We start from the raw sequence: 22,768 nt of genomic DNA, 5'->3' as shown, positions 1-22,768 counted from the left end.
TATGGCCACATTGTGAGTTCATGTTATTACAGTGCGAGTGTGAAGCAGTTGGCGTAGGTTTCTGACTGTCATGTCCCTGTGGCCTGCAGCTCTGATAAAGATCAGCTAGCTGAGGAGGAGGAAGAGGAGGAGGAGGAGGAAGAGCTGAAGGAGGTGCTGGACCTGAGGAAGATTGCCGTCCAGCTCCTGCAGCAGGAGCAACAGAACAGGTGAGAGGCTGACCTCTGACCCCATGGTCGTTTCCTCCTCTCTGACCTCACCTCACTCTGATTCCTGCTCCTAGCCCCATATCTCTCTGCCCTCTTCGCCTCTGCTGAGCTCAGCATCCCCCGCCCTCACCTCTGCTGAGCTCTCTCACTCCATCCTTGACCCCTTATCAGTGAAAGGGCAGGAAGATCCTGGGATGTTCTTGGAGGAGAGGGTTGGAAGGGGGAAGGACTCTTCTTTTCATTCTACAAGACAGGAGTGCACATTATCATTTCTCTTGCATTGGGTCCTTCTATACGCTCTCAGAAGAAAGGGTTCCAAAAGGGTTATTCGGCTGTCCCCATACGATAAACCCTTTTTGGTTCCAGGATGAACCTTTTTGGTTCCATGTAGAACCCTCTGTGGGAAAAGGGTTCGGCCTGTAACCAAAGAAAAACAGTTCTTCAAAGGGTTCTCCTGTGGGGACAGCTGAAGAACCCTTTTAGGTTCTAGATAGAACCTTTTTTCCCAAGAGTGTATTACCTGTGTTTTATCCATTGTATGCGCAGACCTTAGTTCCTTTCCAGACATTTTACTACTCTTCTTTCTCCTGAAGTTACTCCATCACCACGCTTTAACTATCTCTATTCCTGCTCTGCATCTAACGAACCTCCCTGTCATTGGCTCCCCTCTTCTCTCCTCTTATTCCCTCCCTGCTTCATCCATCTCCTGCTCCTCCTCCACCTCGCCTCTTCCTTGGACCTGATTGGTGCACACATGATGTGTGGCTACTAGACGACGATCCTTAATTTGTAGAGCAGAGAGTCTAATTCATCGAAGGAGGGTTGCCGGCCGTGCACACAGGTAGAGACAGATGTGTGATAGAGTGAGATTGTGAACGTTTAAGGAGGTGGATGTATGTATAGAAAACTGTCAGGTTGGAGAATTAAATGCATGTTTCTGTGCCTTGTTAGATGAATGCACACCCTTCGATAGATTGTCTGTTGTTCTCCAGTTCTTAAATCCACCTGAACCCATTCTATATCATGACTGCCTGAACACATTGTGCCTGCAGAGAGAAAATGGAAAGATGGTACTAACCACCCCTCTGTCTACCTGTCCAGGTTCCTCAGTCACTCTGGCAGCTCCGGCAGCAAACAAAGGTCCCCCTCTCAGGCTATCCGCAGGTACGTACAGCACAGCTCTACCTAAACACATTACTTGGGTCACGTGCATCAAACTAGCCTGTTTCCTGGGCGCAAGTTGAGCCGAGTCATAAACTGAAAAGCATGCCATCATCAAAACTGTCCGAGTGACTCGTGTTATAGGATCTTGTCTCAAAAATACAGTGCATTCGGAAAGTATTCAGATCCCTTGACATTTTCCACATTTTGTTACATTACAGCCTTATTCTAAAATGTATTAAATAATTGTTTTTCCTCATCAATCTACACTAGAGATGATAGCAGATGATAGCAGCTTCATCTTTTTATTGGAGGACCAAAAAAAGCCGGCAACGATTAATCGGCTGATTAAAAAATATATATATTAAAAAATAATGTATTTGTAATAATGACAATTAAAACAATACTGAATGAACACTTATTTTAACTTAATATAATACATCAATAAAATACATTTAGCCTCAAATAAATAATGAAACATGTTCAATTTGGTTTAAATAATGAAAAAAGAAAGTGTTGGAAAAGAAAGTAAAAGTGCAATATATGTGCCATGTAAGAAAGCTTACGTTAAAGTTCCTTGCTCAGAACATATGAGCTGGTGGTTCCTTTTAACATGAGTCTTCAATATTCCCAGGTAAGATGTTTTAGGTTGTAGTTTATTATAGGAATTGTAGGACTATTTCCCTCTATACCATTTGTATTTCATTAACCTTTGACTATTGGATGTTCTTATTTTAGTATTGCCAGTTTAACAGTATAGCTTCCATCCCTCTCCTCGCTCCTACCTGGGCTTGAAACAGGAACACATCGACAACAGTCACCCTCGAAGCAGCGTTACCCATCCAGAGCAAGGGGAACAACCACTTCAAGTCTCAGAGCAAGTGACATTTGAAAAGCTATTAGCGCGCACCCCGCTAACTAGCTAGCCATTTCACATTGGTTACACCAGCCTAATCTCGGGAGTTGATAGGCTTGAAGTCATAAACAGCTGCTGGCAAACACATGAAAGTGCTGTTTGAATGAATGCTTACGAGCTTGCTGGTGCCTACCATCGCTCAGTCAGACTGCTCTATCAAATCATGGACTTAGTTATAACATGATAACACACAGAAATACGAGCCTTAGGTCATTAATATGGTCGAATCCGGAAACTATCATTTCGAAAACAAGACGTTTATTCTTTCAGTGAAATACGGAACCGTTCCGTATTTTATCTAATGGGTGGCATCCATAAGTCTAAATATTCTTGTTACATTGCACAACCTTCAATGTTATGTCATAATTACGTAAAATTCTGGAAAATTAGGCATCCCAAACTGTTGTATATATCCTGACTTTGCGTGCAATGAACGCAAGGGAAGTGACACAATTTCACCTGGTTAATATTGCCTGCTAACCTGGATTTATTTTAGCTAAATATGCAGGTTTAAAAAATATATACTTCTGTGTATTGATTTTAAGAAAGGCATTGATGTTTATGGTTAGGTACACATTAGAGCAACAATACGCACCGCATCGATTATATGCAACGCAGGACACGCTAGATAAACTAGTAATATCATCAGCCATGTGTAGTTAACTAGTGATTATGATTGATTGATTGTTTTTTATAAGATAAGTAATGCTAGCTAGCAACTTATCTTGGCTTACTGCATTCGCATAACAGGCAGGCTCCTCGTGGAGTGCAATGAGAGGCAGGTGGTTAGAGCGTTGGACTAGTTAACTGTAAGGTTGCAAGATTGAATCCCTGAACTGACAAGGTAAAAATCTGTCGTTCTGCCCCTGAACAAGGCAGTTAACCCACCGTTCCTAGGCCGTCATTGAAAATAAGAATGTGTTCTTAACTGACTTGCCTAGTTAAATAAAGATTACATTTACATTTACATTTAAGTCATTTAGCAGACGCTCTTATCCAGAGCGACTTACAAATTGGTGCATTCACCTTATGACATCCAGTGGAACAACCACTTTACAATAGTGCATCTAAATATTTTAAGGGGGGGGGGTGAGAAGGATTACTTTATCCTATCCTAGGTATTCCTTAAAGAGGTGGGGTTTCAGGTGTCTCCGGAAGGTGGTGATTGACTAAATAAAGATGAAATAAAGGTGTAAAAAAACAAAATTATTATTATTATTTTTTGTAATTGGCCAAATCGGTGTCCAAAAATACAGATTTCCGATTATTATGAAAACTTGAAATCGGCCCTAATTAATCGGCCATTCCGATTAATCGGTCGACCTCTAATCTACGCACAATATCCAATAATGACAAAGTAAAAACAGGTTTTTAGAAATGTTTGCAAATGTATTAAAATCGAAAACAGAACAACCATATTTACATAAGTATTCAGACCCGTTGCTCCGAGACTCAACATTGAGCTCAGGATCATCCTTGAGATGTTTCTACAACTTGATTGGAGTCCACATGTGGTAAACTCAATAGATGGGACATGATTTGGAAAGGCACACACCTGTCTATATAAGGTCCCACAGTTGACAGTGCATGTCAGAGCAAAAACCAAGCCATGATGTCGAAGGAATTGTCTGTAGAGCTCAGAGACAGGATTGTTTCAAGGCACAGACCTGGGGAAGGGTACCAAAACATTTATGCAGCATTGAAGATCCCAAAGAACACTGTGGCCTCCATCATGTTTAAATGGAAGACGTTTGCAACCACTAAGACTCTTCCTAGAGCTGGCTGCCTGGCCAAAATGAGCAATCGGGTGAGAAGGGCCTTGGTCAGGGAGGTGACCAAGAACCCGATGGTCACTATGACAGAGCTCCACAGTTCCTCTCTGGAGATGGGAGAACCTTCCAGAAGGACAACCATCTCTGCAGCACTACACCAATCAGGCCTTTATGTTAGTGGCCAGACGGAAGCCACTCCTCAGTAAAAGGCATATGACAGTCCGCTTGGAGTTTGCCAAAAGGCGCCTAAAGGACTCTCAAACCATGAAAAACTATATTCTCAAGTCTGATGAAACCGAGATTGAACTCTTTGGCCTGAATGCCAAGCGTTATGTCTGGAGGAAATCTGGCGCCATCCCTACAGTGAAGCATGGTGGTGACAACATCATGGTGTGGGGATGTCTTTCAGCTGCAGGTACTGGGAGACTAGTCAGGATCGGGGGAAAGATCAATGGAGCATAGTACAGAGAGATCCTTCATGAAAACCTGCTCCAGAGCACTCAGAACCTCATACTGGGGCGAGGGTTCACCTTCTAACAGGACAAAAACCCTAAGTACACAGCCAAGACAACGCAGGAGTGGCTTCGGGACAAGTCTCTGAATGTCCTTGAGTGGCCCAGCCAGAGCCCAGACTTGAACCCGATCGTACATCTCTGGAGAGACCTGAAAATAGCTGTGCTGTGATGCTCCCCATCCAACCTGACAGCGCTTGAGAGGATCTGCAGAGAAGAATGGGAAAAACTCCCCAAATATAGGTGTGCCAAGCTTGTACTGTCATACCCAAGAGGACTTGAGGCTGTAGTAATCGCTGGCAAGGTGCTTCAATAAAGCACTGAGTAAAGGGTCTGAATACTTATGTAAATGTGATATTTCCATATTTTTTTAATATATTTTTTTATTTATAAATTAGCAAATAAATTTAAGGGGTGGATCAGCTTAATATTGCGGAAGGAATGTTGCTTCCATCAATGTAATTGTCTGCATAATTTATTTTTTTAGGGTAAATATATATATCCATATACATACTTACATACACATACCTATATAGACATACATACTTTTTGAAGAATATACCTTTATTCCCTGCAAACCCTACCACCCTTCCCCCAATTGGCGTAAACTAATAAACACTTAGGCTTTTACTTTCAGTTTATACATCTTATACACATTTTACAGACAATCTATTTTACAATAGTTATATTTTGTTTGTTTTTATTCCTTCCTCTATTTCTGATGTCCATCCAGTTTGATTTGTAACTGTGCTATTTCACAGGTTCTACAGATTGTAAATGAAAAATAAAACATTTAGATAAAATAATTATTATATTATTGATTGATTGACTGTTTTTTCTTTGTCATTATGGGGCATTGTGATGTCATTATGGGGTATTGTGATGTCATTATGGGGCATTGTGATGTCATTATGGGGCATTGTGATGTCATTATGGGGTATTGTGTGTAGATTGAGGGGGAAAAACTATTCAATCCATGTTAGAATAAGGCTGTAACATAACAAAATGTGGGAAAAAGTCAAGTGGTCTGAATACTTTCTGAATGCACTGTAGCTATAACTACGAGTAATTACATTTTTACATGCGAGTCATTTAGCAGACGCTCTTATCCAGAGCGACTCAGAGTTAGTGAGTGCATACGTTTTAGTCATTTAGCAGACGCTCTTATCCAGAGCGACTCAGAGTTAGTGAGTGCATACGTTTTAGTCATTTAGCAGACGCTCTTATCCAGAGCGACTCAGAGTTAGTGAGTGCATACGTTTTAGTCATTTAGCAGACGCTCTTATCCAGAGCGACTCAGAGTTAGTGAGTGCATACGTTTTAGTCATTTAGCAGACACTCTTATCCAGAGCGACTCAGAGTTAGTGAGTGCATACGTTTTAGTCATTTAGCCTACACTCTTATCCAGAGCGACTCAGAGTTAGTGAGTGCATACGTTTTAGTCATTTAGCAGACGCTCTTATCCAGAGCGACTCAGAGTTAGTGAGTGCATACTTTTCGTTTTGTACTGGTCCCCCCCCCCCCCCGTAGGAATCAAACCCACAACCACAGCATTGCACATGCTCTACCAATTGAGCTACACCAAATCAAGTCCAATTTTATTGTTCGCATACACATATTTAGCAGATGTTATTGCCGGTGTTGCGAAATGCTTGTGTTCCTCGCTCCGACAGTGCAGTAGTATCTAACAATTTACAACAATACACACAAATCTAAAAGTAAAAGAATGTCATGAAGAAATATGTCAATATTAGGACGAGCAACGTCTGAGTGGCATTGACTAAAATACAGTAGAATAGAATACAGTATATACATATGAGATGAGTAAAGCAGTATGTAATCATTTCATAAAGTGACTAGTGTTCCATTATTCAGGTGGCCAGTGATTCCATGTCTATGCAGTAAAGGTTCCATTGTCTGTTGTTTATTGACTGTTGGCTGCCCTCGTGATGACACACTGTCCAATAAATGAGGGTATTGTCCATGAAGGTAAATACGTGTGACTGAGTGAGTCCGTGTGTTTTCCTGTCTCTCTCCTAGTGCCTCTCTGGATGAAGCGAACAGTGGCACGTCAGTGCTGAGTGGGCAGGTAAGTACTTCCTGTCCTGTTTTCCACAGGGAACATGCTACTCATTGTTCCCATTTTGTGCGAGTAATACTACACCGTGGTCATTGTTTTCAGTTCCCCTTTTTAATGTGTCCGCGTGCGAGGCCTTGGTTTTGGTGTCTGGGTTTCACTCATGTCGTTCACCTCTCTCTGTCTCTCTCTGGAAAGGACCCTGACTTCACAGACGACGACGACGCTTTCTCTGAGGTCCTCCATTTTCATTCGTGCCTTTTTTGTTTCCTCACCCTCATCACCGTCCATGTGAAGACGTGGCTGTGTGCATGTTAGCCTTTTATAACTGAGTGACGTAGGGAGAGGCTTTAGGTCAATCATCTCTTTTAAATTATGTTCTAGTAGTGCTGCTAAAGCCAAGGGGGTTTTGTCCATTATTGCATTGCCATTTGGTTAATACAGTGTCTAGTATCTTGACCCGTCTCTCGCTCTGTCTCTCTCGCTCTGTCTCTCTCGCTCTGTCTCTCTCGCTCTGTCTCTCTCGCTCTGTCTCTCTCGCTCTGTCTCTCTCGCTCTGTCTCTCTCGCTCTGTCTCTCTCTCTGTCTCTGCAGCCCTCCTCTTCATGCTCCTACGATGGCAGCCTGAAATCCGAGTCAGACACGGAGCCAAAGTGGCCAGAGGTTCCACCTGTACTCAACCAGAACGAGGAGCGCAGGAGGAACAAGTATCTGAGGAAAGATTATCTGAAGGTAAGGAGACCATGGCTACCACTGAAAGATTAGTGGAATCTGTGTGGGTAGCTGGACAGGTAGGATGACTGACAGTGAAGGTGAACAGGTGGTCACGTGTCAGGTGACAGAGGAATGTATGAGACTGAGGCAGGAATTCCTTTAACCATAAAGTGGTATATTTACTGGGTAGTCTGTGCTGCATCACAAAGGAAACAAATAACATGTATACAATCAAATTCATAATCAAAGATCAAATCATATCAGTCATTATTAACACAAGTTAAGGAATTCAACAGTCCAGTTCATTAAGAAGTCAATAGTAATCATCCGTGAGTCATTTAAGCTCATAACTATTTATCATAAATCATGAAAGAATACAAACAGTGAATGGTTATACAATCTATAATCCCCATGATCAAAGTCAATCAGTTAGCAAACAATGACGTTTCTCATTTCACGCTTTCAATAGTCTTCATTTACATTTAAGTGATTTAGCAGACGCTCTTATCCAGAGCGACTTACAAATTGGTGCATTCACCTTATGACATCCAGTGGAACAGCCACTTTACAATAGTGCATCTAAATCTTTTAAGGGGGGGGGTGAGAAGGATTACTTTATCCTATCCTAGGTATTCCTTAAAGAGGTGGGGTTTCAGGTGTCTCCGGAAGGTGGTGATTGACTCCGCTGTCCTGGCGTCGTGAGGGAGTTTGTTCCACCATTGGGGAGCCAGAGCAGCGAACAGTTTTGACTGGGCTGAGCGGGAACTGTACTTCCTCAGTGGTAGGGAGGCGAGCAGGCCAGAGGTGGATGAACGCAGTGCCCTTATTTGGGTGTAGGGCCTGATCAGAGCCTGGAGGTACTGAGGTGCCGTTCCCCTCACAGCTCCGTAGGCAAGCACCATGGTCTTGTAGCGGATGCGAGCTTCAACTGGAAGCCAGTGGAGAGAGCGGAGGAGCGGGGTGACGTGAGAGAACTTGGGAAGGTTGAACACTAGACGGGCTGCGGCGTTCTGGATGAGTTGTAGGGGTTTAATGGCACAGGCAGGGAGCCCAGCCAACAGCGAGTTGCAGTAATCCAGACGGGAGATGACAAGTGCCTGGATTAGGACCTGCGCCGCTTCCTGTGTGAGGCAGGGTCGTACTCTGCGGAAATAAATGTTTGAAATATCCAATAAATGTCGTTCCACTTCATGATTGTGTCCCACTTGTTGTTGATTCTTCACAAACAAATACAGTTTTATATCTTTATGTTTGAAGCCTGAAATGTGGCAAAAGGTCGCAAAGTTCAAGGGGGCAGAATACTTTCGCAAGGCACTGTAGGTGTCCTGGAGGGCAGGTAGTTTGCCCCTGGGGATGTGTTGTGCTGACCTCACTACCCTCTGGAGAGCCTGTGGGTGGAGCAGTTTCCGTACCAGGCGGTGATACAGCCCGACAGGATGCTCTTGATTGTGCATCTGTAAATGGTTGATTGTTTTTGGTGACAGGACAAATTTCTTCAGCCTCTTGAGGTTGAAGAGGCACTGTTGGCATTCTTCACCACGCTGTCTGTGTGGTTGGACCATTTCAGTTTATCCGTGATGTTTATGCCGAGGAACTTAACTTTCCACCTCTTCCACTACTGTCCCGTCGATGTGGATAGTGGGCTGCTCCCTCTGCTGTTTCCCGAAGTCCACGATCATCTCCTTTGTTTTGTTGACGTTGAGTGTGAGGTTATTTTCCTGACACCACACTTCGAGAGCCCTCACCTCCTCCCTGTAGTCATTTACATTTACATTACATTTACATTTAAGTCATTTAGCAGACGCTCTTATCCAGAGCGATTTACAAATTGGTGCATTCACCTTATGACATCCAGTGGAACAGTCACTTTACAATAGTGCATCTAACATTCCCCTTTAATCTTCCCCTTTAACCTTCCCCTGAAAGAACATTCCTTTAACCTTCCCCTGAAAGCACGTTATTTTAACCTTCCCCTTTAACCTTCCCCTGAAAGCACGTTATTTTAACCTTCCCCTTTAACCTTCCCCTGAAAGCACGTTATTTTAACATTCCCCTTTTAACCGTTATTTTAACCCTGAAAGCACGTTATTTTAACCTTAACCTTCCCCTGAAAGCACGTTATTTTTTTAACGTTATTTTAACCTTCCCCTGAAAGCACGTTATTTTAACCTTCCCCTGAAAGCACGTTATTTTAACCTTCCCATTTAACCTTCCCCTGAAAGAACATTCCTTTAACCTTCCCCTTTAACCTTCCCCTGAAAGCACGTTATTTTAACCTTCCCCTAAAAGAACATTCCCCTTTAACCTTCACCTGAAAGCACATTATTTTAACCTTCCCCTTTAACCTTCCCCTGAAAGCACGTTATTTGAACCTTCCCCTGAAAGCACGTTATTTTAACCTTCCCCTGAAAGCACGTTATTTTAACCTTCCCCTGAAAGCACGTTATTTTAACCTTCCCCTGAAAGCACGTTATTTTAACCTTCCCCTGAAAGCACGTTATTTTAACCTTCCCCTGAAAGCACGTTATTTTAACCTTCCCCTGAAAGTTGAGATGAACGTCCATATAGGCTAGCCGTATCATACATCTCAGTTGGAGTGCTGTTCTCGAGTCAGTTTAGTCTCTTGGATCATAATCAATAAGATTATAAGGACAGGAGTGACCTGATCCAAGATGCTTGACACAGACTGTTTGTGCTGAATAAGCCCGCTCCCGTGGTCGTTGTCACGACAACACAAACAGAATCTGGGACCAGGCTGAGCAGAGTGGTTCCTTTTGGCGTAGACTACCCTTTTCAAAGACCACCTACTATATTTGTCTGTCTTCTAAGTCGAATGAGGATTGGCTGAGCAAACAGGGCATCGCTGTCCCATGCAGCAGGGGCAATAGGCTACTTAATTAGACTACGGGATTTCTCTATCTTTCTCTCCACTCCCCCCTCCCCCCCTCACCCTTCTCAGTCTCCCTCGCTCTCTCTCCCCCTTCTCGGTCTCCCTCGCTCTCTCTCCCCCTTCTCGGTCTCCCTCGCTCTCTCTCCCCCTTCTCTCTCGCTGAAGCAGGAGCTCTATATGTCAGAGGGATATTAGTTTGGTGTCAATCAGTGTAAAGCCTGTATAGTTTGGTGTCAATCAGAGTAAAGCCTGTATAGTTTGGTGTTATTTAATCAGAGTAAAGCCTGTATAGTGTGGTGTTATTTAATCAGAGAGTAAAGCCTGTATAGTTTGGTGTTATTTAATCAGAGAGTAAAGCCTGTATAGTTTGGTGTTATTTAATCAGAGAGTAAAGCCTGTATAGTTTGGTGTTATTTAATCAGAGAGTAGAGCCTGTATAGTTTGGTGTTATTTAATCAGAGAGTAGAGCCTGTATAGTTTGTAGTCCTCCTCGACGTTGTTGGTAATCAAGCCTACTACTGTAGCGTCGCCTGAAAACTTGATGATTGAGTTGGAGGCGTGCATGGCCACGCAGTCATGGGTGAACAGGGAGTACAGGAGAGGGCTGATGCACCCTCCACCTGCGGGCGTGCCGTCAGAAAGTCCAGGATCCAGTTGCACAGGGCGGGGTCGAGACCCAGGGTCTTGAGCTTAATGATGAGTTTAGAGGGTACTATGGTTTTGATTGCTGAGCTGTAGTCGATGAACAGCATTCTTACATAGGTATTCCTCTTTTCCAAGTGGGTTAGGACAGTGTACAGTGTGATTGTTGTCTGTGGACCTATTGGGGCGGTAAGCAAATTGGAGTGGGTCTAGGGTGTCCGGTAGGGTGGAGGTGATATGATCCTTGACTAGTCTCTCAAAGCACTTCATGATGATGGAGGTGAGTGCTATAGGGCGATAGTCGTTCAGCTTAGTTACCTTAGCTTTCTTGGGAACAGGAACAATGGTGGCCCTCTTGAAGCATGTGGGAACAGCAGACTGGGATAGGGATTGATTGAATATAGCCGTAAACACACCAACCAGCTGGTCTGCGCATGCTCTGAGGACGTGGCTAGGGATGGAGTCTGGGTTGGCAGCCTTGCGAGGGTTATTAACACGTTTAAATGTTTTACTCACATTGGCTGGGCTGAAGGAGAGGCCACAGGTTTTTGTGGAGGGCCGTGTCAGTGGCAATGTATTGTCCTCAAAGCGAGCAAAGAAGTTGTTTAGTTTGTCTGGGAGCAAGACATGGCCTTTCAAAGATGATGGTACAAACAAAATACTAAAGAACAGGTGGTTTTTTATTTGTATTATGTTTTACCAGATATATTGTGTTATATTCTATATTCTAATATGCATATCCTTGCTTCAGGGCCTGAGCTACAGGCAGTTATATTTGGGTATGTCATGGAATCCACCTGTGATAAATTCAATTGATTGGACATTATTTGGGAATGTAAGGTCTATGTCTATGTAAGGTCCCACAGTTGGCCGTGCATGTCAGAGCAAAAACCAAGCCACGAGGTCAAAGGAATTGTCCTTAGAGCTCCGACGCAGGATTGTGTCGAGGCACAGATGTAGGGAAGGGTACCAAAAATAGTCTGCAGCATTGAAGGTCTCCAAAAACACACGTTTGGAACCACCAAGACTCGAGTACAGAGTAAAGGGTCTGAATACTTATGTAAATGTGATATATCAGTTTTTGTATTATTTCATTATGGGGTGTTGTGTGTAGATTTATAAGGGGGGCGAATAGATTTTAGAATAAGGCTGTAACGTACCAAAATGTGAGAAAAGTTTAGGGGTCTGAATACTTTCCGAACGCACTTTAGACACACTGGCTTTACTCAATGCTACTGGCATGTCATTAGTAAAGTTTGAAAAAAGTAAGGTGTCTAGACTGCTGCCCTGAGGAATTCCTGATTCTACCTGGATTATGTTGGAGAGGCTTCCATTAAAAAACACACACTGTGTTCTGTTAGACAGGTAACTCTTTATCCACAATATAGCAGGGGGTGTTAAGCCATAACACAAGGTTTTCCAGCAGCAGACTGGTCAATAAGTCTAAAAAGCAGCTCCCAAAATCAATTTCTCTCAGCCAATCATCAGTCATTTGTGTGTAAGTGCCGTGCTTGTTGAGTGTCCTTCCCTATAAGCGTGCTGAAAGTCAATTTGTTTACAGTAAAATAGCATTGTATCTGGACAAACACAATTTTTTCCAAAAGTTTTACTAAGGTTGGTAACAGGCTGATTGGTTGGCTTTTTGAGACAGTAAGGGGGCTTTACTATTATTGAGTAGCTTAAGTACTTGTGCTTCCCTCCACGCCTGAGAGCAGAATTCAGATGTCACATTGTTTTAGCACTATCTACAGAATTTTTAAACTATGGCTCATATCTACTTTTTTCATTTTTTTTTACACATTTCTGGAGTCTTGAAGCAAACATTGAGATCATGTGAACTCTGCTAATGACCATACAAAAACAGAGTAACGGAGAGCAATTTTCAATACGGCGAACTAGGTTCTAGGGCATGGATTAAATCTCTTTCTTCATGCTTCTTCTCTCCTCACAGAACAAGTGCCAGAGTGCCCGACGAAACTCCAGTGGGAACGATGAGTGTGAGGTGCGATTAGCTATCCAATCACATGCACAGTAAAAGCACATTACAATCAAATTATGTTAGCACATGCTCAAGCAAATATCCTCATTGGTTGTCCTATCTGACCAATAATCAAATGATGTATTTTGTGTGCAGGAGGTATTGCGGAATGCTGAGTTCAGCACCACCCTCACAGTGTTTGGCCTTAAACCAAGATCAGGTAATTTGAATTATTTAACTTGTTCAGGTGTTAGTCTTTCCTTTTTATAAGGCTTTTATTTATTATTGTATGATTAGGCAATACAAGTGACACACATTTTCAAGTCAAGGTTTTTAACTCTTAAGTAGTTGTAAAACAGAGAACATGTGGTGGAGCAATTATGATGCCATTTACTGTATTTGGTATTGTAATATGGTGATTCTGGTGAAGTATGACAGCTTGTCCCAAGCATGGCTGATACATTGCTTATGACCTCTTCGGCATACTATTCTGCTCTCCCAAGCAAAAAGGTAGGAACTGCTCATAGTGGAGCTGAGAAAAAATGTCTTCAAAAGTGTTTTAATTGTCCAGCCAAATGAATTCCAGGGAGATCATTGGCGATACATGAGTACTATGCATTGCCTTACTGAGAGTACTTTTTAAAAATTCATGTTGACCCTGACCTCTGACATGACCTCTGACCCTTAAACGGCAGTTACTACCTTCTTCCTTGGCATGATATGTTATAAATTGCAGGGTAATACCAAAGCAAAGAGCAGTATCAGCCATTTTAATTTGTTAGTTTACTATACTTCTCATTTATGCTATTAATACAAGAGCAGTGTAATTACTGACAGTATAACAGAGTTGAACCTGCATCCTTTGTGTGTCTTCCACGAAGACACCAGTTGAATTTAGAGATGTAGGTTCTGCGTCAGTCACATTACATACTGTGTTTGACAAGTAGCCCATGTCTTGTTATAAGAATAAATGAGAAAAGCAGCACAATTGTTTGAATGACATGAAATGATTACTTGTCTTGTGATATATAACGATGGAACATGATAGAAGTATGACGTAGGATAATACGAATGATAAAAAATGACCATGAGATTGCTAATAACATTCTATTTGTATTTTTTTTAAATTACACTTCTGAATGATTAAATACATAACAGCTTTAAGAATACATTTTAAACATATTTACATGTTCATCATCATACTGCTAGCTAACTAATTCATTTTGATCTCAGATCTACTTAGCTAGCTAGTTCTTACCAGTGTCTGGATGTCGGCGTTTCAGAGCAAGTTCAACCATCATTTCCCCCCTTGAATGTTGTGCCATGGTGTTGTATCCGTAGATTATCAATGTGTGTGTGTGTGTGTGTGTAGCTGTCATACAGGTTCGATTGTGTCACTTAAAATTACATGAAACCAAGGTAAAACGCAGTAACTGCAGCCAAGGGCAGGTTGAAACGAAGCTAAAAGGCAGTAAGTTCAGTTGCTGCCATTTACCTTGGTTTCACAGTAACTTTTTGCATTTACTGCTAATACAACCCCCATTTTTTCCAAAACACAATAAAATAGAGGCAGGATACTTGTCCACATGATTAAGCATGTGTTTTAATGTAACAAAAATGACATTAACTCATTTTCAACCAAATGAACAGTTACCACCTTTTTGCTTGGGAGGGCAGAAGAGTAATGAGCTAAATGTCATACCCCAGTAGTTATCATTATGTGACACAAGATATTTTAGTTTGATGCAAATACAATCAATGTCAACTGTTGTGTGTGCCTCAGTGTACATATTACTAATTTTGTAGAAGCTCTTATCCAGTAGGCCGTGCATACTTTTTTGTACGCCTGGGCGGCTTTAAAGGGGGCAATCTGTGATTGCTACATCTATTTAAGGATTTTAAATTGATGATGTACACTACCGGTCAAAATTTTTAGAACACCTATTAATTCAAGGGGTTTTCTTTATTTTTACTATTTTCTACAATGTATAATAATAGTGAAGACATCAAAACTATAAAATGACAAATATGGAATCATGTAGTAACCAAAAAATATATATTTGAGATTCTTCAAATAGCCACCCTTTGCCTTGATGATCGTTTTGCACACTCTTTGCATTCTCTCAACCAGCTTTGAGGTAGTCACATGGAATACATTTCAATGAACAGGTGTGCCGCCTTAAAAGTTAATTTGTGGAATTTCTTTCCTTCTTAATGCATTTGAGCCAATCAGTTGTGTTGTGACAAGGTAGGGGGTATACAGAAGATAGCCTTATTTGGTTAAAGACCAAGGCCATATTATAGCAAGAACAGCTCAAATAAGCAAAAAGCAACGACAGTCCATCATTACTTTATGACATGAAGGTTAGTCAATACTGAAAATTTCAAGAACTTTGAAAGTTTATTCAAGTGCAGTTGCAAAAACCATCAAGCGCTATGACGAAACTGGCTCTCATGAGGACCACCACAAGAAAGGAAGACCCAGAGTTACCTCTGCTGCAGAGGATAAATTGATTAGAGTCCTCAACTTGCAGCTTCATTAAATCATACCCGCAAAACACCAGTCTCGACGTCAACAATGAAGAGGCGACTCCGGGATGCTGGCCTTCTAGGCAGAGTTCCTCATCCCGGAGTTGCCTCTTCACTGTTGACGTTGAGACTGGTGTTTTGCGGGGACTATTTAATGAAGCTGCCATTTCTCAGAACAAGATTAGACTGACGAGTTTCAGAAGAACGGTCTTAGTTTCTGGCCATTTTGAGCCTGTAATCGAACCCACAAATGCTGACGCTCCAGATACTCAACTAGTCTAAGGAAGGCCAGTTTTATTGCTTCTTTAATCAGAACAACAGTTTTCAGCTGTGCTAACATAATTGCAAAAGGGTTTTCTAATGATCAATTAGCCTTTTAAATGATCAACTTGGATTAGCTAACACAACGTGCCATTGGAACACAGGATTGATGGTTGCTGATAATGGGCCTCTGTACGCCAATGTAGATATTCCATTAAAGAAATCGGCTGTTTCCAGCTACAATAGTCATTTACAACATTAACAATGTTTATACTGTATTTCTGATCAATATGATGGTATTTTAATGTACAAAAATGTGCTTTTCTTTCAAAAACAAGGACATTTCTAAGTGACCCCAAACTTTTGAACTGTAGTGTAGTTGAGAGTGCAAGTGTGTGCAAAGCTGTCAAGGCAAAGGCTGGCTATTTGAAGAATCTCAAATATAAAATATATTTTGATTTGTTTAACACTTTTTTGGTTACTACACGATTCCGTATTTGTTATTTAATAGTTTTGATGTCTTCACTATTATTCGCCAACGTAGAAAAAAATCTTGAATGAGTAGGTGTTCTAAAACTTTTGACCGGTAGTGTAAACCCATTTGTTTCTTGAATAATGTTACTTATAAATGCCTCATGAGATTTGTTCAACCCGTACCCCATCAGAACATACGCTTTTTTTACTCCATTGTTTGTAAACAATTTAATTGTAAAATAAAAAATAAGACATGTATAGCCTCAAAACATATAGTTTTGATATCGTGATCAGTCCTTGCATCCATAGCTCTATGAATCTGTGAGTAGTTACTTTTCTCCATCCCTCGGCTGTTTACCAAATCAGTGGCTACTTTGTTTGAACTACATATTGCCCTTTTAAAAATGAATAAATAAATAGAGAAGAGGAACTATTTAAGGATTTTGTAGCAATCCAACAAACAGGGCAATGTGTTCTTGACCGTGCTCCCCTGTCAATCACTGGACATTTTGACCACACTTTGACTGCAGTTCCAGTTAGCATTGCAAAAGAGAGAGTTCACGATGATGCACGAGGTGACACTGAACTGTACTTCCGAGTAAAATGGTTGGAGGAGTTCAGTGGAATTTCCATGGTATTCGGCAATCAATAAATAGTTTACGGAAAGAACTGTTTATGTTGAACCCACAGACAGGCTACGAAGGAGATTTCCTTAGAAGTAGCAATAGATTTGATTATATAATATATAGTATTTATTATCCTCCATGCATGTTCATCTTTGGTGAGGGTTCAGGATTTCCACACTAAAGGGAGTTACTAAACAAAACTTGTTTGACACTCAAATACACACTCCACTGGCCTAGAAGTAACCATGGTCTGGACATTCCAAAGTTACAGTAATGGTTGGAGTGAAGCCTGTGTGTGGGGGGGGGTTTATAAGGGGTAATGCAGAAAGATTTATGCGACATTTTAAAAGGGCACGTACAACAACAAAAGGAATGTACACTAACATCAGACATATAAGATTGCGTAATTTTACAACATGAATTTCAACACTTAATTCATGTCATTAAAAAGTCTAGACTCTGAGCTCATCTCGGCAGGGCCCAGGGGCATACCCAGGAGTCTACTGTTTGAAAGTTGTGTAATTTCAGTATGTCACACGCTATATGCTTCCTATATGTTGTCGCAGCTTTTTGCCGAAGCAGCCGCCAGGAGCCGTCAGACCCCAGTTTCACCATGAGGAGGAAGATGGAGCACCTGCGGGAGGAGATGGAGCAGGTTGGCATCCTACGGCAGGTCAGGAGATTCAGAAAACACAGGGTGACACACCATGATCAAAAGACACCACCAATAACCTGATTAGACTTTATAGACGTTTGCTAAAGGTATTATGTAGCAGTCCTTTTCATTTGACAAATTTCCATCATTCATTTGGACCCTTTATTGGCCAATGTGGATGAGGATAAATTGAAATAATATTTCTTACAGAAGAAATATGAAAAGCATATGCATGACCATGGTAGCAATGCAAAGGGAAGAGTTCAGAGATGATGGTAAAACTATAAGACCAAAGGTGAGGACACAACAGTTCACCTCGAGCCCTTCCGAACAACCCAGGGTATGGTGCCATGTCATCTTGTGACTGCACATCAAACGTAGTGATCGTAAAGGTTGATGCTGTATAGGACATGAGTTTTATGATATGGAAATGTGAAGTGCACGGCGTGCGTTGTTTGACATCAAAGCGGTATTTGTTTTACTCCTCAACGCCTTATCTTTCAAAATACGTCATCCTCTTTATTTACAGCATTTCCCTCACTTGGACAACAAAAAATGTGCTAAAATTGCACAATTAGCAGGATGGCAACTTCTTGTCATTCGAGGTCCTCAAGTTCAGAACGGCTGTCAGTCAAAACCCATACAGCCCTGTGATGTTACTGTACACCTCCTGCATTACAATGTAGGTGTTTATCAATGCCCAAATATGCCCTTTGTCAACCCGTATACGAGTGAAACGGCTATGGAAAATCAGCAGCTTTCCAACAGAGGTGTGAACAATGGCCTGTTGGCAGAGTTGACAGAGTTTACCAAAGAATACAGTATAATACTGCAATTCTGAGATGTTTTCCTCCTCTGATGGGCCTTGAATGGGCTCTTTCATGTTGTCTGGAGTTCCTCAGAATTCTCAACGTGTCGCTACTTGTTCCTCAAGACAGCTGCAGGGAGCACGGTATCCCGGTGGGTCACTCTGGGTAACACTGTGGGTTTACTTCAATCTCCTCCTGTAAAATCATCTTCGTCCATGTCTTGCGTTAGCAGTTGTAATAGGTGATCTACAAATTCCACAGGGATCTACAGAATCCATGTTGAGTGTGTTGTTTCTGTGACTCCTCTTAGAACCTGGAGTCCAGACTGAAGGTCTTGCTGCCGGACGATGTGGGAGCTGCTCTGATGGATGGCGTTGTCTTGTGCCATCTGGCCAATCACATTCGTCCTCGGTCGGTGGCCAGCATCCATGTACCCTCGCCCGCAGTGGTAAGCACCAGTTGAAAACCTGTTGTTTGAATTCCCTAAAGCCGAAGCAAACCACCAGCCAAGAATGAACAAAAAACGCCTGTAACTGTTGACCAACTTTGTCCCACAGCCAAAGCTTAGCATGGCCAAGTGCCGCAGGAATGTGGAAAACTTCCTGGATGCCTGTAAGAAGCTGGGTGTGCCACAGGTAAACACACACCACTTAAATAAGCAATAAGACCTGAGGGTGTGTGGTATATGGCCAATATACTAAGGGCTGTTCTTATGTACAACACAATGCGGAGTGCCTGGATACAGCCTTTAGCCATAGTATATTGGTCATATAACACAAACCCCAAGGTGCCTTATTGCTATTATAAACTTGTTACCAACGTAACTAGAGCAGTAGAAAAATAAATGTTTTGTCATACCCTTGGTATACAATCTGATATACCACGGCTGTCAGCCAATCGGCATTCAGGGCTTGAACCACTGTTTATAATCACTACTATCATTTTCTTTCATCACCCATAGATCTGATATGCCTCTCCCCAGTTGTGGTACACTCCCTAACCAGTAGACCAACTACAGATATGAAAAACATCTTTGGATAACCATCTGTAAATAAACTTTTGTCAGATTCCTGAAGTTAATGTGGATAGGTTATGATGGATGGGTTGAGCTGTGCCACTCTTTTTGGTTTAGCCAACTGAGTTGTCTTACCAAAAACATCTTTCAACAAATAAATAGACTGGTACCCAGAGCAGCATGTCAGAGATATAATCATCAATTCACTTGTACTGTCCTTTGAAGTGTCTTGAAAGGTCTGGTGATGACTGCGTGCTGTGTTTTGGCCCTGGCAGGACAAGCTGTGTTTGCCCCACCACATCCTAGAGGAGCGTGGGCTGGTGAAGGTGGGCATGACCGTCCAGGCTCTACTGGATCTGCCAGCCTCCAAGCCCACCCAGCTATCTGCTGTCTAACAGCAGCCTGGACACTGCCTCCACCCTCCCTGTCCAGTCCAGTCAAGCCATTCACCCCCCCAGCCCTACACCCCACAGAGGAGGGGGCTTCCAGCCCGCTTCGCTCATCACCAGAGAACCCTTAGGGGCGAGGGCCCGGGGGGTTGCAGGGAGTCCATTGTCAGCTGATTGAGCCAGGAGAAGGAGGGGTTAATTCAGATCCTCCCACCCTTCCTATATGATGTCAGCTGGGACCCGCCTCCCATCCCATCAGATTGTTAGCTTCTGTCATGTCCTACCCTCAGGGGACCCTACTGTACTGTGTGTGTGTAGAGTACCAGTGTGACTGTCTGTGTGACCTGCGCAGTGTGGACTTTATGAGTGCTGGTGAACCTAAAGCCAGGTCAGAGGTCAGACTAAGGAGGGAATCGCAGTGAAGATGAAGACCTGTCTGTCACCATGGTGATATTGACTGGCCCATGGTCAGACACCATTGAACCTAGTGGTGCCAACACTGAAGTCACTGGGTTTTCAATTCTCGGTATTAAAATACATTGGTAGTGAAGTGATAGCTGTTTTAAAGGCATGTACTCATCACTCTTTCACTCAGAGAACTTAACTGCATGCTGGCCCACCAGCCATACCACATAACTCAAGTGGTCCTCTTTGACTTTTCTTTTGTAGAACAAATTAGCATTCACATTGGATTTTGAGTCATATTTGTACAAGAGCGTTGTGTTCTATCACAGTATACCTCTGTTTGATATCACAGAGGTAAAGTTTGGGATGTCCTTAACAGTGCTTTACCTCAGAGGAGCCACCAGTAGCTAAACCCCAGTACACACACTTCTTACAGTCTGCATTTGACTAGAATTATTGTACTGTCAATAACAGTGCTATTTGGGGGAAGAATGCTAAGTTTACTTTTAAACGCATGGTGTCCATGATTCAGATGGATGTTAAAACTGCCGCACATTCGGATAGAGACTTTCTCACCTGCGCATGGTTGCTGATGGTGTTGGTCTCATGTCCAATGACCCATCTGTCTACTGCTCTGCTGTGGTGAAGGGAGGATGCCCTGAGGTACTGCAGGTGGTTTTGATAGCTCACCACACTGTACAGTATACGAGAGAGCCATCCCACTGTCACGGGGCGTTCTGTCAAATGCAGACCTAAAGACACAAGACTACTGTGACTGCATGTAGCTTTGATTCGAATCACATGTTCGTTTTGAATAGGACTAGTTGAAAGCACAGGGGTATGTAGTTGGGATATTGTACCATATACACTTACAATCCTGAGATTGTATCTTTTGGTCATTTTGATGCAATGAAACCTTTTTTTTTAATGTTGAAATATTTCATCTTTAAGTTTACAACTTGCTCCTCTGGTTGGATTCACATCTGCAAAATGTCAAATAAGGAAAAGAAAATAAGCAATTGGGTGATCCCATAGATTCATCTTGACCATTGAAATATTTTATCAGGGAGACTATTTATCTATTTATTTTTTCTATTTATGTGCTTTATACCTGTTCAAGCAACACACTCTAGATGGCAGTATGCAGCCTTTCAGTTTGTTTACCAACTCACAGAAGTAGTAGATTAAGAAAATTGAACACGCCCTCTATGGCGCTGCCTGTGCGCTCACAGAGGCCATAATGGAACATGTACAAAGATCTCTACATTTACCACAAAGGACTAGGAAAAATACATTTGAACAGCCGTCCAACTGGTAATTACTAGTGGAAAACTTGTCTCATCCAGTTCTGAAATCGTAAATAGCAGTTGGATGCATTCACTTGCCTTGACGTTTTTGAGAAACTCCCGATTTGCTTATAGACAAAAAGCTGTCTCAAACATGAACTAAAAGTATAGCTATCAGGTTTGTAAACAAATGATAGTGTTTAAAAACCATATTAATATATTAGCATCTGGGTACGGTTTGTTCTTAGGTGTCTCAAAGTCCGATTCAATTAACCTCAAATTGCAGGAAATCTAAACCATTGTTCCTGCTGTGAATAGTTTCACTTAAAAGGAGTTTCATTTGGTTTCCATTTAGTAATGAAGGTCCTATTATTGCAAATATCCATTCTTAACTTCAAATTTGCTTTTGAGTGGGATGCAGGAACAATGGTATTTCAAATCAAATTGTTTTAGTCACATGCACCGAATACAACAGGTGTAGACCTACAGTGAAATGCTTACTCACGAGCCCCTAACCAACAATGCATTTTTTTTTAAATGCGGATGGGAATAAGAAATAAAAGTAGCAAGTCATTAAATGGCAGCAGTAAAATAACAACAGCGAGACTATATACAGCTCTCAACCTGCTCCACTGCAGCCCCGTCGATGAGAATGGGGGTGTGCTCGATCCTCTGTTTCCTGTAGTCCACAATCATCTCCTTTGTCTTGATCACGTTGAGGGAGAGGTTGTTGTCCTGTCACTTTGCCAATGAAGCTCATCTCTTATTTGCTGTGTGTGTGTGTGTGTGTGTGTGTGTGTGTGTGTGTGTGTGTGTGTGTGTGTGTGTGTGTGTGTGTGTGTGTGTGTGTGTGTGTGTGTGTGTGTGTGTGTGTGTGTGTGTGTGTGTGTGTGTGTGTGTGTGTGTGTGTGTGTGTGTGTGTGTGTGTGTGTGTGTGTGTGTGTGTGTGTGTGGCTCATGTATGGTATCACAGTTTTTTAATATGCCAAGCATTTTATTACTGACATGATGGTGGAACTACTGTAAATACATTACCTGTAAAAGAGAGAACATTCCATTATTTTAGTTGGCTTTGTGTCTGTGTTTGTCTGTTAATTGGAATGTGCTGTGCTCGTACACACTGAAATCCGAGCTGGCCACGGAAGCCTGCTTTGACTGACGTTTTTGGGAATGTATCTCTGATGCAGTTCAATATTCGATGATCGATGATTTTATTATGTTCTAAGTGATGATTGGTGGTTTCAGTGTATTCCGTTTGGCAGCCTCCCCTGTTCAGAATGCCTTGCATGTCTTTTACCTGCCAGTGACCACCCACCCCACTGCATCGCAATTGCCAGAACAAGAGCTGTTGATGTCTCTGACTCATAGTTACTGTGTTCCCATTTGTTTATCTCTATACTCATCCCAGAAACATGCAACATAGCCCATCTCCTCCTCTAATTAAAAGT

General features: G+C 42.1%; 1 protein-coding gene across 7 annotated transcripts in view; it reads left to right on the top strand.

Moving 5' to 3' along the window:
• Nucleotides 1-21,876, top strand: part of LOC124007255 (leucine-rich repeat and calponin homology domain-containing protein 2-like) — a 78,138-nt gene extending 56,262 nt beyond the window's left edge. The window contains exons 11-22 of one of the 7 annotated variants that reach the window (XM_046317713.1): nucleotides 90-209; nucleotides 982-1,050; nucleotides 1,311-1,373; nucleotides 6,611-6,659; nucleotides 6,846-6,884; nucleotides 7,242-7,379; nucleotides 12,845-12,895; nucleotides 13,028-13,091; nucleotides 17,328-17,434; nucleotides 18,536-18,673; nucleotides 18,783-18,860; nucleotides 19,516-21,876. In XM_046317713.1, coding sequence (XP_046173669.1) covers nucleotides 90-209; nucleotides 982-1,050; nucleotides 1,311-1,373; nucleotides 6,611-6,659; nucleotides 6,846-6,884; nucleotides 7,242-7,379; nucleotides 12,845-12,895; nucleotides 13,028-13,091; nucleotides 17,328-17,434; nucleotides 18,536-18,673; nucleotides 18,783-18,860; nucleotides 19,516-19,635 — 1,036 coding nt within the window. In that variant the 3' untranslated portion in view covers nucleotides 19,636-21,876. Of the gene's footprint in view, nucleotides 1-89; nucleotides 210-981; nucleotides 1,051-1,310; nucleotides 1,374-6,610; nucleotides 6,885-7,241; nucleotides 7,380-12,844; nucleotides 12,896-13,027; nucleotides 13,092-17,327; nucleotides 17,435-18,535; nucleotides 18,674-18,782; nucleotides 18,861-19,515 lie in introns of all 7 variants that reach the window. The other 6 variants (XM_046317698.1, XM_046317691.1, XM_046317721.1 and 3 more) reach the window with 6 other exon arrangements.
• The last annotated feature ends 892 nt before the right edge of the window (nucleotides 21,877-22,768 follow it).

The sequence above is a fragment of the Oncorhynchus gorbuscha genome, linkage group LG02, assembly GCF_021184085.1.
Source record: "Oncorhynchus gorbuscha isolate QuinsamMale2020 ecotype Even-year linkage group LG02, OgorEven_v1.0, whole genome shotgun sequence".
In the NCBI taxonomy this organism is placed as follows: domain Eukaryota; kingdom Metazoa; phylum Chordata; class Actinopteri; order Salmoniformes; family Salmonidae; genus Oncorhynchus; species Oncorhynchus gorbuscha.
The sequence above is the reverse complement of the archived record's forward strand: the minus strand, read 5'-3'. Positions and strand labels throughout refer to the sequence as shown.